The 19,023-nt window shown below is 30.8% G+C and overlaps 3 protein-coding genes across 3 annotated transcripts; all 3 read left to right on the top strand.

Moving 5' to 3' along the window:
* The first annotated feature begins 6,105 nt into the window (after window positions 1-6,105).
* On the top strand, window positions 6,106-6,792 carry LOC128197827 (secreted RxLR effector protein 161-like). Its single transcript, XM_052880648.1, has one exon. The coding sequence runs from the start codon at window positions 6,106-6,108 to the stop codon at window positions 6,790-6,792; it is 687 nt and encodes a 228-aa protein (XP_052736608.1).
* Window positions 6,793-9,322: 2,530 nt separating this feature from the next.
* Window positions 9,323-10,439, top strand: LOC108337847 (uncharacterized). Its single transcript, XM_017574446.2, has 3 exons — window positions 9,323-9,521; window positions 9,626-9,690; window positions 9,984-10,439. The coding sequence occupies exons 1-3, from the start codon at window positions 9,434-9,436 to the stop codon at window positions 10,152-10,154; spliced, it is 324 nt and encodes a 107-aa protein (XP_017429935.1). The 5' UTR covers window positions 9,323-9,433; the 3' UTR covers window positions 10,155-10,439.
* Window positions 10,440-12,985: 2,546 nt separating this feature from the next.
* LOC108337531 (uncharacterized) lies at window positions 12,986-15,314 on the top strand. The gene is made up of 3 exons (XM_017574083.2): window positions 12,986-13,234; window positions 14,235-14,296; window positions 14,715-15,314. Exons 1-3 carry the CDS (start codon window positions 13,138-13,140, stop codon window positions 14,922-14,924), a joined length of 369 nt encoding a protein of 122 aa, XP_017429572.1. The 5' UTR covers window positions 12,986-13,137; the 3' UTR covers window positions 14,925-15,314.
* Window positions 15,315-19,023: the final 3,709 nt, after the last annotated feature.

Here is a 19,023-nt window from a genome sequence, read left to right as displayed (position 1 = left end):
AGGGAGGACATCCCCACAAAAGATCCAACTGGACATCGTGCGAGCACCAAAGGCTCATGCTCTGTTGTAGATTCTACTGATTATACTTGTCAGTATAAGCTATTTAGTTGATGAGGATCCTCCGAACGTAGTGGCCATGAAACGACAGATTGTAGGAGGACAAACCATTCATGATGCTCATTTATTGCCGACCTACGTGCAGGTGACAATTGATGAAGTCCACGCTCAAGTAGTGCCAACTTCTGAAATATAATTCGTGGGGAGGTCTTAAGCACATTTATAGCTTGACCTAAGGCTATGATCATGCCATATTTTGGCCCACCAACGGTATTATATTGTTATTCTTAGTATTTTTATGTTCAAGTTATAAATAAATAATTATAACTTTTATAAATTTTTCTTTCAATTCTACCATTCTGACAAATAGCCAATGGCTCAACCTATGACCTATGAAGATGATGAGGCAGCAGAAGACGATGATCCTCTAGCCAAGTTGATGAAAAAATTACACAAGTTGAATAAAGGACCGATAGAGCTAGAGTGGGAGTTAAGAGTATTTGACCTCCAGTATTTTGTGTCATTGTATATTTCTCTAAATAATGCACCAAGGGTCGTTGGTGGAGAAAAAATGTTAAACATTTAAGTCGTACAACTCTTATGTATGTGAGATTTTTAATTGTCTTTCCATCTTTAAATATTTAAACTATTACCTTATATATATATATATATATATATATATATATATATATATATATATATATATATATATATATATATATAATTAACTTTATTGTTATAGGTACATGGACACTATCATAGTGGACCAAGGTTAGACAATGTATGACTTTTTTGAACCTCAGGTCATTAAACCATTTAGTTACACAACAGAAAATAAGCAATCATATATGTAAACATGAATGACTTGAGTCTAAAAGAGAGTTGTATATCACGCCATACATGAGTATGTGTTACTCGATATTGTCCACTTTTATGAACATTTAATTAATCGACTCACTATTTGTTATTCATGATAGGAGTTATTGACAAGTGATAATGATCATACCAAGATAAGCTAAAGTTTTATGGTTTTACTCCCTGCATAAGAAGATGAAATCTGACTTGAAATCCTTGTTACAAACTTAAGTATTACATTCTTTCATATCAATTCATTTTGATATTAATGTTAGCCTTATACAGAAGAGAGGTTACATTTTAATATTATATTATATAATATTATATCTTTCACATTTATTTTTATTCCTTTTCAGTTAATATTATAAAGCAGTTAATATATATTCTGAAAGTGGTCCATTTATTTTTAAGATAAAAAATCGTTTTTAAAAAAACGTGCCCATGATTCTCCACCACAATCTCTTTTAACGTTATATACTCTGTGATGGTTTTTGGAGTAATACAGACTCTTTCAGAAAATTTCATATCAGGTCACTGAGCCTACTCTTTCCTTCATATATACATCACCATCGTGTTTTAAGAGCAAAGGTTCAGAAACCAGAAATTAGGCAAGCGTACAACAATGGCTGGAGGTTGGTCTTTCTGTTTCCGCTTTTATTCTTGTAAATCTGAATATCATTAAATGTGTTTGTTTGATATATTTAGATTTATTGAATCTTCAGTATGAATTGTATGAACATGTTTTTACATTTGGTATCACAGCATGTTTATCCTCTGCCTTGTTTGGTTCACTCCTTTGCGTATTGTGTTTTCAATTTTATTAATTGTTTTGAAACTGGAGAAAGAAGAAATTTTTGGTGAAATTTTCTGTAAAATTTTCCGTGAAAATTTTGATGCTGAAAGGTTGAAGATGATTGAAACGGCATTTGGCATTGCGTTTCATTTTGGGTATCTTTCATAAACCTATATTTCAATTTTTTATTTTTCTTCTTTACCTGTTGGATACGTACGTGCACTGGAGGTTTGGAAGTGAAAGTTACGCTCCTGCTTCTGGTTTTAATTCAGATTTTAATCCAGAATTGTCTTTTCACTCTGCACACTGATTGCTTTCCATACATATATCTTAATATATATTATTACGTTTTATTGGATGTCTTTTACGGTTACTGATATATGCACGTTTGATAGGCATTTAATTATGCGCGTTGAACATTTAGATTGAAAGTGAATTTCGCTGCTTTTCATGTTACTGTTACATGCTTAATATATTTGTATATATGTTACGCACTTTTATAGGCATGTTATACACTTTATTAGGATTAAAGTGCGCGTGGAATATTTACTAATATTTTATATTAGTATAATAAATTTTGAATATTAATTATATTTATAATATAATTCTTATATTTAGATTAAATATAAGACCTAAAGATAATTTAATGTTTAGTGATAAATATAATTTTTAATAATTAGAGAGTGGCCACAGCATCTTTAATTAGTTAAATTATATTATAAAGATCACTTTATTAAAACATTAATTGTAGTTAATTATATATAGTGTGATGAAATATACCCACAGGATTTTTGTTACATTTGTATAATTAATTAGGATAAAATATTAATTATAATTCTTAATTTTCCCACAGGAATTAGGAATGAAATATAATTTAATAGTTTTATCATAAAGTTAAATGAGTCTAATTGAGTAAGACTTTAGCCCACAGGCAAGTTTTATGTTAATAGACTTATTAGTAAAGACATGTTTTGCATTGGTAAAACATGACATTTATTTTAGTCTCAAATTATGATAATGAACATGATTTTGGATTTGCAGTTTCTCAATCTGCGAATTTTTCTGATATCAAATGTGGTATTCCCGAATTGAAAGGAGATAATTATAAGATTTGGAAGGAGAGAGTTCTTCTTCATTTAGGCTGGATGGACATAGACTATGCTATTAGAAAACCAGAACCACCGGGTATTACTGAGACCAGCACTCCAGATGCTATTGAACTTTATGAAAAATGGGAGAGGTCAAATCGTCTCTCCGTAACGTTCATAAAAACTAACATTTCCGCTGGAATTCGGGGTTCGGTTGATCAGTATGAGAATGTCAAGGATTTACTGAAGGCTATTGATGAGCAGTTTACGACATCTGATAAATCTCTTGCCAGCACTCTTATAATGCAGTTTTCATCCTTAAAGCTCACTGGAATTAGAGGAGTGCGTGATCATATCATGCGCATAAGGGACATTGTGGCTCAACTAAAAGCTTTGGAAGTTACCATGTCGGATTCTTTCCTAGTGCACTATATTTTGTGCACTTTGCCTCACCATTATGCTCCTTTTAAAATCTCTTACAACACACATAAGGACAAATGGTCTATTAATGAATTATTGACTATGTGTGTTCAAGAAGAAGAAAGGCTATTGATTGAAGAAGGGGAGAAGGTGAACTTGACTACTTCATTTAAGAATAAGAAGAACCAAGTTAATAAGAAGGGAAAGATTCCTGCTCAGCCAGTTATTAAGAAGGAGTCCAGATGTTTCTTTTGTAAAAAGAAGGGACACATGAAGAAGGAATGTCAAAAGTTTAAGGATTGGCTTGAAAAGAAAGGTAATTTGTTTGCTTTTGTCTGTTATGAATCTAATTTGACTAGTTTTAATCATAACACATGGTGGATTGATTCTGGTTCTACAATCCATGTTTCTAATACCTTGCAGGGTATGGAAAATCTAAGGAAACCGATGGGAAGTGAACAACACATCTATTCAGGAAGCAAGATGAGTTCACTTGTTGAAGTCATTGGGACGTGCAATTTAGTTTTAAGCAGTGGTTTTGTTTTATGTTTAGAAAAGACCTTTTATGTTCCTAGTTTTAGCAAGAACTTGATTTCTATTTCACAACTTGCACCTTTGGGTTTTTCATTTAATTTTATGGATTCTGGTTTTACTTTATTGAATAAATCCAAGGTTATTAGCTTTGGGGAATTATGCGATGGTCTTTACTTTATTAAATTGCAAAACAACGCTGCCTATAGTTCTATGCATGTTTCCGCTGGGTTAAAAAGATGTGTTATGAATGAGGATTCTTCTGTTTTATGACACCGAAGATTGGGACATATCTCCATTGAGAGAATTAAGCGATTAGTAAGTGAAGGAGTACTTAGTACTTTGGATTTTACTGATTTTGAGACTTGCGTGGATTGCATTAAGGGTAAGCAAACTAACAAGTCCAAAAGAGGTGCTAAGAGGAGTTCAAATTTACTAGAAATTATTCATACAGATATTTGTTGTCCGGATATGGATGTAAGTAGTTCGAAATACTTTATCACCTTTATAGATGATTACTCACGATACATGTATCTGTACTTACTTCGTTCTAAGGATGAAGCCTTAGATGCCTTTAAAGTTTTTAAGGTTGAAGTAGAATTGCAATGTGGAAAGAAAATTAAGATTGTGAGATCAGACAGAGGTGGAGAGTACTACGGTAGATACACGGAGAATGGACAAGCACCTGGTCCGTTTGCTAGATTTCTTCAAGAACATGGGATTGTTGCCCAATATACCATGCCTGGCTCTCCAGATCAGAATGGTGTAGCAGAAAGAAGAAATCGAACCTTGATGGATATGGTGAGAAGTATGAGGAGTAATTCAAAACTTCCTCAATTCTTGTGGACTGAAGCACTTAAGACGGCTGTGTATCTAGTAAATCGGGTCCCAACTAAGGCTATTTTAAAAACACCTTTTGAGTTATTCAAAGGTTGGAAACCTAGTTTACGACATGTACGCGTTTGGGGATGTCCTTCTGAAGTGAGAATTTATAATCCACAAGAGAAGAAACTAGACCCAAGGACTATTAGTGGGTATTTCATTGGATATGCTGAAAGGTCCAAAGGGTATAGATTCTATTGTCCAAATCATAACACTAGGATTGTGGAATCAAGAAATGCAAAGTTTCTTGAAAATGACTTGATTAGTGGGAGTGATTTAAATCAAGACGTTGATCTTGAAAAAGATCACTATGAAGCTCAAACCTCTCAATCAAATGAAAGATTGGTAGTCATTCACGCTCCTTCAGTTCAAAAGCGTATTGAACAACCAATAATTGATGTTCCACAAATTGCTGAAAATGATAATATAGATCAAGTTGTTAACGAGGAGCAACAAGTAAATGTTGAACAACAAGTTTCTCATCAAGATGTTGACACAACATTAAGAAGATTTACTAGAATCAGAAGACCAGCAGTTTCTAGTGATTATGAAGTGTATTTACAAGAATCGGATTACAACATTGGAGCCGAAAATGATCCTGAAACGTTTTCACAAGCCATGAGTTCTAAAGAATCAAACCTATGGTATGATGCTATGAAAGACGAGATGGATTCTATGGCATCTAACAAAGTCTGGGATCTCGTTCAGTTGCCTGATGGTGTAAAATCCATTGGATGTAGATGGGTCTTCAAAACCAAGAAGGACTCAAAAGGCAACATTGAGAGACATAAGGCAAGACTTGTTGCCAAAGGATTCACTCAAAGAGAAGGAATTGATTATAAAGAAACTTTTTCTCCTGTGTCTAAGAAGGATTCTTTAAGAATAATCATGGCATTAGTAGCTCATTTTGATTTTGAGTTACATCAAATGGATGTGAAAACAGCATTCCTTAATGGTGATCTAGAAGAATAGGTTTACATGAAACAACCTGAAGGATTCTCTTCTAAAGATAGTGAGCACTTGGTATGTAAGCTTAATAAATCCATATATGGATTAAAACAAGCCTCCCGCCAATGGTATCTAAAATTTGATGATGTTATCACTTCATTCGGTTTTGAAGAAAACATCATGGATCAATGTATATACCAAAAGGTCAGTGGGAGTAAGATTTGTTTCCTTGTTTTATATGTGGATGACATTTTGCTTGCATCCAACGACAAGGGTATGCTATATGAAGTGAAACAATTTCTCTCAAAGAACTTTGACATGAAGGATATGGGAGAGGCATCTTATGTCATTGGCATTAAGATCCATAGGGAAAGATCTCGAGGCATTTTGGGTTTGTCTCAAGAGACCTATATCAACAAAGTTTTAGAGAGGTTTAATATGAAGAATTGTTCACCAAGTGTAGCTCCCATTGTAAAGGGTGACAAACTTGATTTAAGTTAATGCCCGAAAAATGATCTTGAGCGGGAACAGATGAAAAATATTCCATATGCTTCAGCTGTCGGAAGTCTTATGTATGCTCAAGTTTGTACTAGACCTGACATTGCATTTGCAGTTGGAGTTTTAGGAAGATATCAGAGTAATCCAGGTGTTGACCACTGGAAAGCTGCAAAGAAAGTAATGAGATATCTTCAAGGAACAAAAGATTTCATGCTCATGTATAGACGAACTGCTAATTTAGAAGTGATTGGCTACTCCGATTCAGACTATGCTGGCTGCGTTGATTCACGAAAATCAACGTCTGGTTACATTTTTATGTTAGCTGATGGAGCAGTATCTTGGAGTAGCAAAAAGCAGACCTTGACTGCTACTTCTACTGTGGAAGCTGAATTCGTTTCTTGTTTTGAGGCTTCTTCACATGGTGTATGGTTGAAGAGTTTTATTTCTGGGCTTAGAGTTGTGGACTCAATTGCTAGGCCACTGAAGTTGTACTGTGATAACTCTGCTGCTGTTTTCATGGCTAAGAATAATAAAAGTGGAAGTCGAAGTAAGCACATCGACATTAAATATCTAGCCATAAGAGAACGTGTTAAAGAAAAGAAAGTGGTTATTGAGCACGTTAGCACTGAGTTGATGATTGCTGATCCTTTAACTAAAGGCATGCCACCAAAGAATTTTAAGGATCATGTAACGCGAATGAGACTTGGTTCCATGATGTGACAATCATTGTAAGTACTTTCATTTTGATAAAACTCTTATTCAGTTTAATGTTTTCTCAATTATTTGTGCACATAATTAATTATTTTGAGAAAACTCATTTAGTTGTGACCTAGAATAGACATATGGTTTATTCATTAAAGTTAAGAGATTGTGATGTGAGACTAAATACATCGTAGTACATGGGAGATAATACTCATTATTAGAGGAACTATCACCATGATTCATATATTTGGTCTCTTATTAGGTTTGATGGTTGAATAAAATGGACCAAGTGGGAGAATGTTAGCCTTATACAGAAGAGAGGTTACATTTTAATATTATATTATATAATATTATATCTTTCACATTTATTTTTATTCCTTTTCAGTTAATATTATAAATCAGTTAATATATATTCTGAAAGTGGTCCATTTATTTTTAAGATAAAAAACCGTTTTTAAAAAAACGTGCCCATGATTCTCCACCACAATCTCTTTTAACGTTATATACTCTGTGATGGTTTTTGGAGTAATACAGACTCTTTCAGAAAATTTCATATCAGGTCACTGAGCCTACTCTTTCCTTCATATATACATCACCATCGTGTTTTAAGAGCAAAGGTTCAGAAACCAGAAATTAGGCAAGCGTACAACAATGACTGGAGGTTGGTGTTTCTGCTTCCGCTTTTATTCTTGTAAATCTGAATATCATTAAATGTGTTTGTTTGATATATTTAGATTTATTGAATCTTCAGTATGAATTGTATGAACATGTTTTTACAATTAATATATTAACTTGTGTTTCAAATGTTTGAATTTGGTTTAGAGTTGTGAGTCTACCCAGAGCAAAGTAAATTAAAATAATACATCCTAAGATTGATAGTCATTGATCTTTAGCTTATTAATTTTTGTATGTGAATTTTAGACTATCATATTTGTTATTTTCTTTGCCATGTTTAGTATAAAAAATAGACATATTCATAGGCATGCAGGTACTACATAATGTTATGGATGAAGACCATCATCCAAGGAGGAAATAAAGATAATTGGTAATAATTTAGTTTTGAAATCTTACAAATCACATTCAACATTCAACTTTATAATGAAAGTAATAGTAAAGTTTTTTTGTTTTTGTAGCGGTTCAACAATTCATTCCCATTAACAGATTCCACAATCAAGAAGCTAAGGCGAAAATGAGTAGGATATCCTTTGGAAAGATGGAGTTAGATTACAATAGTTTACTTTCATTTTCTTTTTATATCGATGAATTATGAATATATCAAATAAAAAAATTGGTTTTCTGATTTTCAAGCTTGATAAAATTCAAAAAACGAATCTTTTATTAAAAAAAATTATGTAAAAGTCGAACTATGCACTAATTGACGTTAAATTACGTCAATTGATATCGACCTATATATTTATAGACGTCAACTCACTCATAGTGTCACTCCAAAGGAAAACTGTGTTGTGACTCAACGATCTTGACTTAGTTTTCATAAAACTAGACGTCAAACCCCTTCTCATTTCACAAAACCACCCCTGACAAATATAAATACTAAACTATTCAATATATAAATCATTTTCAGTGTTGCATTTTAAGAAATGGAATATTATTTTTATGAAAATAATCATATTACAAGTAATTACAAACAAATTTTATATGATTATAAAAAAAAATTTATTATAACTATAGGACATAAAATTTTAATAGAGATAAATTTAAATGAAAAAATCTATTTTATGATAAATTAAATTAATCTAAAACTTTATTTTCTCTAAATCCTTTTAAATATCAAAGAATAACTAAGATATTTTCTATACCTCAAATATTAGTATTTCAAAAGAGAAAGTCTTAAATTGTTCTGTTTTCTTACATTTAAAACTATTTATAAGACACTTTATATCTCTTTAAAATGGATAAATCTTAAGGGCACTGCTTTTCTATATCTTAAAAACCATATTCCTGGTGTTCAAGGATATGGATTCCAATTATTAGGTTATATGTTTTGTTTGTGAATTTGGAGTTTGGTTGAAATGTTTTTTTTTTATACAAAATAATATATTATAAATGTATTTAATTTCATTAAATTAAACAAATGATTTTTATTAATTTAACCAAGGTGAAAAATGAGACTAATAAAATACTCCAGCTTCTCCAAGTAATCCTTTTGTTGATGCATTCATTCATCGAGACTCTTCCATAACAGGCATTGAATGCACAAGAATCTTTTGAATCAAAAGTTTTTTGCATTGAAATTGAATTGAGCAGGTTTGAATTTAATGCAGTCACCAAAGGTTGTAGCGGAATGAGAGTCCCCAAGCACACTGTCATAACATAACAGAGAAAAAGCAAATTTCTTAAAATAGGTAGGTTTTGTTTTAATATAAGAAAATGATATAAATTTACACAGATAAAACAATTATAAAAGAAAAATAAAAAGTAAAAAAATATATTAAATTAATATAAATAATTTGTGTGTTTCAAAGCATTATTTCTATTTTTTTTTAGATTCTCATTTTTTTTTCAACCCCTTCAAACTTATCATCTCAAAACACTGTTCCTTTCTTCCTTCCAAGAAGAGTTATTTATTAGTAATTCACGTGAAGAACATTGTTCTCTTCAGGTTTATTGTGTTGGTAACTGGTTAGAGCAACTTGAAAACATGAAGCTTTCTTGCCTCTTTGCTTTGCTCTTGGTGGTTGGAGCAACCGTGATGTTCCTTAACATCTTTAGTCCTACCAGGGCCTCCGGTACATATGTTCTTCTGCTACTTGATTTTGTTACTCTTTATTTCAATAAAGCAAATCTTCAAACTCTTTTTGTTTTCATTTGGTCTTGTTGTGCTGCATATCAGATTTGATTGAAACCAACAGTGGAGATAAAGCCACACGGATTGCAGCAGTAAGCAGGAAACTGAAGGTATGAATGTTTTACAATCCTTGGATTTAAGCTCAGACACTTGATAATGCTGGTGAAAGCAATCAAAACCTAGTTATAATGATGTTATTATTACATGGTAAATTTGATGTGTTAATATTAAGTACCTTGAAAGTAATAATACCCAGAATGAATGTTGATTACTTGTTGAATAATTGATGTAAAACCTCTTACACTTACAAAATGAATGAAAATTTAAACTTTTCTTGTCAGCTTATTTTAATTTCAGTTGAATTTGTATCTTACAAGTGTTTATGTTTGGTTTGAAATTTTAGGAAAATGGGAATAGTAACAACATTGGTGATATGGGTGAAGTGAGTCTGACTGATTATGATGTTGATCCAGTGCCAACTTCATCAAAGTTCTTGGAACCTGGACCTATTCAACATGGAAGCCCTCTGAATCCTTACATTCCAAAACCTCCACCTCCTGGAGATTATGACTAACTTTCTACTCTCTTGAACCATGTTATGTTAAGTAGATATTATGCTCAGAAGAGAAAGCTATTAACACTCTTTTAACATATTTCTTTTGATGAAAATAAGAAATTGTTCAAAGTTATGTGTTGGTATATCATTTCTCATGCTGAAAATAAAAATGGAGGACTTGTTCTTTTACCAGTATATTTTGTGCCTTTCATCATCTATGTAGTTATCAATGGACATACTAGGATCATGATTCCTACTTTTGTTGTTCAGTGTTTGTGCAACTCAGAATTTTTATGTTCCTTATGTCTATCCTTCTTACTTATGAAGTATATGAATTTATTTTTATTACAGATTCTTTATTATTACCAGTCTAAATTCTCATATGGAATAAATAATATATATTTTGAAGATAAAAAAACTATCAAAAGAAAAATCAAAGTTTTAAAATAAAATTAGGATGAGATAATAAAAAAGGATAATTGGTCAACAGCAAGCAACATTCATTCTTCTTTCATTGATATTCATTTTAGCCTATAATGAATAGTAAAAGATATCTTGGAACTTTGTGACTAGTAAATTTTATCACTAATTTATTGGTCGGTTCTTTGAATGTTTTTTTAGTGAATGTTTCAATGAAGGTTTCTTCATTATTTGCGGTGGTGCCTTAAGCAATAGCTGCGCAGGCATTATAAGAATACTGCCATATTTAAAGAAAATGACAGTAATGCTGTACAAGAACTTCATAAGTCAACTCTACGGTTTACAAAATGCATGTATGTGGGATATTTATGAATATGGAAGGAAGCATCTAAAGAATATCTATATACCAATAGATGTAGTTAATATTGTAAAATCCAAGGACATATTTTATCTTTGCAATACATTTTGTTTTACAACAATTCCCTTCGTGTTGAAAAGGATAAGATATAAAAAAATAAAATAAAAAAAATCTTAATCTTATATAATTGTTTGTCTAATTTGATATAGTATTTTTATTATATGATACTATTAAATATATATTTTAATATTTTTTAAGAAATAGTATTTAGTTAAAATAACTTATTTATGTCAAACTTAATAATATATTATGAATAACTGAAAAGCTATCGGTCTTTTGAGATCCATATTTCAAAATGAACTCTAATCTAAGTAAAGCATGATGATGATAACAAGTTATAATTGATGCTTTAATATTACTAAATTTTATTCATGTACTTATAAAGTTAAATATTTTTAATGGAAATAAAGGATTAACTAAAACATAAGATATAGTTAAGGGTAGCTTTAATTTTCAAAAAAAAGTTTATTAAATTATTAATATGACTAAAATTAATTTGTACATAATAAGGTTTTCTTGCATATTTTGGAGTCGTTCTTTGGATTAGGGTCAAGTAGAGATGACAATATAAAACAAGTCATATAAGTTAATTCGTTAGTTTGTAAGAATAAGTGTGAGACGTGTTAACATCTGATTTCGTCTTAAGTAAATAAAATTTATTTTAAAAAAAATGCTTGAAAAATAGGTGGTTAAGTAACTTTTTTCCTTTCTTTAATTAAGTTTGTTAAAAAGATTTTTGATGAAAAACTTGGAGAATCTCTTTCTAGAGAAAATAATTAAAAAAACTAAAGAAAAATAGAAAAAGAAAAAAAAAAGAAAAGAAGAAAAAAGAAAAGAAAAGAATGAGTTGAGGCCTTTTCTTTTTTCCCAACTCTCTCTAAACTATTTGCTATTTGCAATCCCTTTTACGATTTTGAAACCTTTATCTTTCCTTTTTTTTTACCTCTATTTTCAATCGACCAACTCATTTTACTGTCGACACTCCACCATTTTCATTTCTACAACCTCTCTAAACAAAGCCCATAACATTCTTAATATCCCCACCATTCTCTTTTGTTTTTCACACCCTTTAGACCAAATCTAATATGTTTTAAAACTCTCACTCCCTACATTTTCATTTTCATACCCCATTCTAATGACCCATCTCAACACTCATTCACCTAAAACTTTTTCCACTCATGTGGTGACACATGACACTTACTTTATATTTATGTTCACGAGTAAATGTCTTAGGTGTTTTTAATCTATTTTATACTATAGTTTAAATTATATTTGAAAATTAGTAGTTAAAGAAATACAATTGTATGCACCATCTTTAATCTTAATTAATTGTTATAATATTTTTTAGCTTAACATGTACTTGTAAGGCATAACAAAGATAAATCATTAAAACAAGAATTTATTTTTATTGCCACATGTCCACAGACCAACAAAATTAGTCCAAATTTTTTATATGGGTTAGACCAACTCTCACCATTTTTTGGCATGTGTCGAGGGTCTCTAACTTGAATAAATGAACCTCAAAACATTAATTTATAACCAATTTGGCATAGCCACTATTAAAGCGATCACTTATGTATTAGATGTTCTCAAAACACTTCAAACTAATCTCATAGATCTAAAATTATAGTGAAAAAATTGAATCCACCATTTTCTCTTATTTTTCCTTCCAATTGTTATAACATATTGGGAAGTGTGTAGAGAATTTATTATGATACCCCAATAATAATGTGTCAAGTTTAAATGAAAGAGGGCAGCATGGAAGTTTCATTGCATTATTCACTCTGCGGTGCCTGCTGAGATTTTATTGCCATTGCTGTAGCTGTAAATAGAGCATTGGGGAATGAAGAGGCTGATGAGTGACGAGTGATGAGTCTTTAATGCAGTCACTAATGCTTGTTGTGGAATTCGAGCCCCCAAACACGTTATCATCACAGAAAAAGCAACTTCACAAAAGTGTTTAATAATAAAATATTGGGAAATAATTATAGGTAGGTTTTGTTTTAGAAACTCATCTTCTCATTATCTTTGCGCGTTTTGAGGTAGACTTTTTTATTCATCAATCAGCAGTGACTAAAACCACTTTCTTCCAAATAAGAGTTATATTATATCAGTACTCCACTTCTAGGACATTGTCCACTTCAGGTATATTGTGTTGGTAACATGAAGGTTTCTGGCTTCTTTGCTTTGCTCTTGGTGGTTGGAGCAATTTTGATGTTCTTTAACATCTTACTTCCTACTAGTGCATCTTGGACACCTGGTATACACATCTTCTTTCCTTTATTATTTGAGAAAATTTTAGATCTCTTCCAGTAATGCAAAAATCTTAGATTTCTTTGTCAAGTGTTTTGTTATTATCACCATGCAAGACAAGCTCATCTGTTAAAGACACATGGGGTGTTTTGAATTTTGTGTTTGAACTACTTATGTCTCTTCTCCTTTCATCGGTTTTTTTTTTCTTCCTTTTTTACTTTGGATATCTTTGAAGAGATAAATGTATGCATGCATTAGTGATGGCAGCTTCCAATCCACAAACTCTTAGAAAAAATCTCATTTTTTTTTCTTCTGTACGATTTTCTGCAGTAGACAAACTGTTTTTGTTATTACTCTGTTGATTGTTTTCCCACTACCAACATGATCCACTGAGTTGAAATTAACTTGGGACAACTTGGTCGCGTTGCTCTAGAATTGTACGACTAATTCATGTATTTAAAGGTTTCAATTTCCAACTACACTATTGATAAAGAGAAAACGGCAACATGCTTTTAAGTTTTAAACATGCAGTTGTAATTTTGTGAGCTAAAATGCATTCATGTATAGAAATGTAACCCATCTAAATAGAGAATTTTCCCTGTAAGCATTACAAAAATGAAAAAAAAATATAAATTAAAAGTAGTTTATGTAAATGTTTCTCTGATATTGTTTCCAATTTTTTTAATGAAAAATGTCTGTAAAGATACTCAAAAACCTAAAATGGTACTTAGTACATTTGCTCTGAAAATTAAATTGATTGTATTAACGTGTTCATATACTAGTTGGTAAAAGACACTGATGATTGAGTTCCTATCTTCATCTGCATTTTGATGTTGTGTGTGGCAGCATAATTCAATCATGCATCAATTAATATTTCTTCCCCAATTACATATTACTTTTCTTAATTTTCTTCTCTCATTTTGACTAAGGAGATTATCATGCAGATTATACTGTTCAGATTGTTGAGAACTTAATGTATAACCTGACATTTTTTAATACCATCTCAGATTTCATAGGGACCAATTATGGTGATAAGGCAACTCCGATTGCAGTGAACAGGAAACTGAAGGTATGAATGCTTTATAATCCTTGGACTTAAAAGCTCTTGCCCTTTACCTTTCTGGTTAAAGAATCAAAACCTTATTATAATGGGATAAATTTGATGTTAATATTATTCACCTTACAAGTAAAACTAAGATGAATTTTACTTGTTGATTATGTAAAACTTTGTACTCTAACAATATGCAGAATTAAACTATTGCTGTGAGATGACAGTTTATTTCAGTTGAATTGTATCTTCTAAGTATTCTAATTTGGATTTACTAGACTTTTCTATGGTATTTCTGCTGTGATTTCAAAATATACTGATAAACACTAATTTTGATGTTTTAAAATACATTAAAAAGATTTTTAAAGTATCAATATCAGAATAATGTTAGTGTTCAACTGAGATTTCAGGATTCTAAGCATTCCCTCTGAAATTTCAGGAAAATGGAAACAATATGAAAAGTGGTATCAAAAACAATGGTGACATGAGTCAAGTAACTCTGACTGATTACTATCCAGCTGATCCACCACCAAATTCTAGAACAAAGGCCTCTTTATATCCTGGACCTATTCAGCATGGAAGCCCTCTGAATCCATACATCCCAAAACCTTCACCTCCTGATCATCCTATACCTGGAGATTCTGACTAACTTTCTGATCTCTTCAACTACGCTAGTAGATGCTATGCTAAAAAGAGGAAGGCTATTCACACTCTTTGAACATATTTCTTTTCATGGGGAAATAAGAAATTGTTCAAAGTATGTGTTGGTAGCATTTCTCATGCTGAAAATGAATATAAGACTCATTCTCACACGTTGTTTAGTCAGTTTTTTGTGCGTTGTTTTGCTTATATTCTGTGTTCTAGTGTTGTGAAAAAACAGTTGTGCCTTTGAGCATCCTATGCAGTGGCCAATGTCCGTACTTATAACTAAGGATCATGCAAATTTCTATTTATATTAGTTTGTGTAAGTGCAACTTGAGTATGTTTATTTTTTCTCTTAGATCGATATATATATATGCCCTTCTTATGTGATGTTGAATTTACTCTGTTATATATAGCTAGCAAGCCTGACCATTTTGGTTACTATTACTTTTGACTGGAATTTTGTCAACATGAGACAGTTATTTTAGCTTTGATTGTTTTTTCCACTCATTTTGCACCAGAATATCAAAACTTCAAAGAATTTATATGTTTCCTCGTATGACAGTAGCCTCAACTTTGTACTTGACATTTGTCTTCCCCCACCACTCCTTGCACTTGACCAAATCTGCAGATGAAATGTATAGAACTTGAAATAGGTATGTACTCCAACAAGGAATTTTTGAACTGTAATGTTGCAACGTTGGGACAACATCTCACTTGTATAACTGCAAGATGTAACCCTCTAGGCTATGCCGCCTGAGTTTGGTCAGGTATCTCTCTGCAATCTCTTTCAGTTAATTCAGTTAGTCCACCTAGAATCTTGTTTGTGCTATCTTGTTTTCTTATTTATAGGACAAAACCACCAATCAGAATATGAAAAATTTACTTTTTGATATTTGCTTCTTATCCATACACAAAATCTTATCTGGGTTGTATAGTATTTCCTTTGCATCCGCCAGTGAAGAAGTCCTTCGATTCGTGTCCCAACAACTTCATCTTTTTCCATTTCACTTTTCTTCACTTCGTAATAATACCTAGCATGTCACTTCCTTTCAAGCAATGCATATAATAACTTTTTTAAGCCCCTTTGGGAGGTACGAGTTCTTCAAGTGAGCAAATATTACTTAATTAGCATGTTTGGTGAAAAGTTAAGCTTTTAGAAACCTATAATTATTGTTTGAAGTGTTTCTCAAGTGATGATTGTAACTAATGCAATTTTGTAGTGTGGGTTTGGTTAAATTTAAGTCATCATAAAAAGATTAACATCACACGCTTTTTAGTGGACCTCTTAACCAACCATGCCGCATATATCACTTTTTCTCCCCAACGTGATTTGATACTCTCCGTTTCTTACAATGTTCTCAACCAATCTTTTGGTCAAATTAGACCACCTTCTCTTCTGTAATGCTTTCAACTTCAATCAAGTTATAACCACTGATGCTTCAATAATCAAATTTACCTAGGTCTGCAACATTTTTCAGAAAACTTATATTGTATTATCTAATTCATCACCAAATATATCATCTTTAAAACAATAAAATTACGAGTTTTCTTTTCTATACATTACAAAACTCAAATTTAGATTTTTAACATTTAAACTTAATACAAAATCATGTTAGGAATACAAACATACATTTAAGTCTTATATTTAAAAAAAGTAAGAAATTTGAATAAATATGAGAAGAAACTTGTAAATTTATTATTTTAAAATTTTTAGTTGAAAGTAATAATAATTTCTTATATAAATCCAGTCTAATTGTTGTTGAATTTCTTGATATGCTATTAATTTTGGTGGTTAAGAAAATCATGGCTACATTTATCCTTTTGGTCCTACCATGAGACATTCTCTATAGTAATGTATAACTGAATTTATGATTGTATCAAAAAAATCATTAATTTATGATATAAAACTTGAAAGTATAAATAATATCTTCACAACTCATGTTAGTCAGTTTTAAAAACCATAATCAACTGAATAAGAAAAGCTATGAATTTGGTATTTTCATCCTAGTCTTTCTCTTACAGTGGAAACATAACTTTACACTAGCAAGTTGACACGTCAAAGTAGATTTTCTTACACCTGTCGAGAAAAAAAAAGTTGTTATACTTTGATAAATGTTAGCGTATGTATAAAATTTCATGGGGATTTCTCTTATTTGGGTCTGTCATATACTAATACAAAATATTGGTGCTTACACCCAAGATAGATAGCTAGCTACCAATACTTTTGGTTTTTGTTAAACTGTGTTTGGATAGCCCATGTTCGTTTCCAATTTCAACTTACCTAACTTGAAACTTGTCGTATAATGAGTTTTTTGTGATTCAATATTAGGATTTTGAAAGGGGTGTTTAAAGAATAAACGATGTTCGATTGATTGAAAGTAATTTTCTTTAATTAATTTGGTTTTTATTGAAATTGTTATTGTTTTAATGTATCAAACCAATGACAAGTCATGAGATCTAATCGAACATGGATGTTACAAAGAAAGGATTGATTTGGGATGATAAGGGAAGAATTTAAAAATGGAGATGATGATTTCATTCGAATAGGTATTAGAGACCAAACATTTGCTGATATAACAGGACGCATTTCCTGTCCTTGTTCATGGTGTAGAAATGGTTATTGAAAGACATCATTTGATAACGTTAAAAGATATTTTTCTTAAATAAAAATATTATTTAATCCACCTAAATTTTTTACATTTATTTTATATTACTTTTATTTATTTTTTATTCTTTTTAAAAAAAACTACAAAACTTTATATTTTTTAAATCATTTTATCCTTATATTGTGTCAAATGGATGTAAAAGTGTATCATTGATTTTATTTTTCTTTTTAAATGACGTGATTTAACGTGAATTTTTGTTTATTTAAAATAAAAAATTAGAAAAAATGTCGTTGAATCCTTAAGGAGCTGACCACCTCACCTAAGAAACTTATCACGCAAGGAATGAAAGTTAGCGCGAAGGGTGGCAAATTTGTCTCCAAAACCAATGCAGACACTTTTTGAGGTTGGAGAATAAAGTTGCAAATGATGGTATCCAGAAGACTAGATATTGAATTTTGAAATTTCACATAGAAGAAATGTGTATTACTCATTGCTTGTAATGATTTATTTGATCATTTAATTCTAAATTGCAGTATGATTAATAGTTGTAACTTGTAAGAAGGTATCAACTCTGGTACTTGCATATCGTTATTATACTGAGAAATTGTTATATCATAATCAATTAAAGCAAAGAATTGTAGTCGGAGGCGTCAATTTTAAACTTCATTGCAGAATCCTCATCATGGGTTAATTCACACAAGCTTTTGGAAATAAAGTTACACAGAAAATGAGTTAATTCACTACATGGTCCTCATCATGCCACAATCCCAATGAAACAACTTATTCCGTTGTATATTTTTGTAATATGCACTGCCAAAATGTTTTTTGAATAGGTATTAATATAGTTTATTATACTAATATATTGTTATGTCTGCTACGTTAATATATAATAACACACTGCACAACACGTCATATTTTTCTCAATTAGTATAATAAGAAATAGAGTCAAATTCTCCTTTATAACATATGCAATTTTCTGAGGTGAGAAATTATCATTTTATTTATTTATTCATGTTTAATTCTACTGAAAAATAAAAATGATTGGTTTATATTTGATATAAGAAGCTCAATATAAAGAAACATTTTTATGCTAAATAAAAGTAGTTAACATGAAATTATAAGTATATATTAAGATGATAATACATGGCGAGCCCTGAGGACAAGAAAAAAGTGAGGCAGGCTGTTAAGTTGCAAATTTGTCATGGATGATCGAAACTGCGAGAAGATGTATTCAACAAAGAGAGTTCTGGTAAATAATTTGCCAGAAATTCCGCTTCAAGATAAGAAACATGTATATCATGAAAATTTATAAAACTCAATTTTGTTTGTTTTCATTTTTTGTAAGCACAATAAAAAGTTAAATTGTGAATATTTAATTGCAAAGAAAACAAATATTATTTTTAACTTAATCAGAGTTTCAATTTCGAGCTCTGATTATTTAAATACAAGAATTATTTTTCGAGAATAACAATCTTACACTATTGATTCTAAAAAAGA

This window comes from Vigna angularis, chromosome 7 (assembly GCF_016808095.1).
Source record: "Vigna angularis cultivar LongXiaoDou No.4 chromosome 7, ASM1680809v1, whole genome shotgun sequence".
Classification (NCBI taxonomy): Eukaryota; Viridiplantae; Streptophyta; class Magnoliopsida; order Fabales; family Fabaceae; genus Vigna; species Vigna angularis.
Note: the sequence above shows the minus strand (reverse complement) of the source record. Positions and strands in the feature narration are given on the sequence as shown.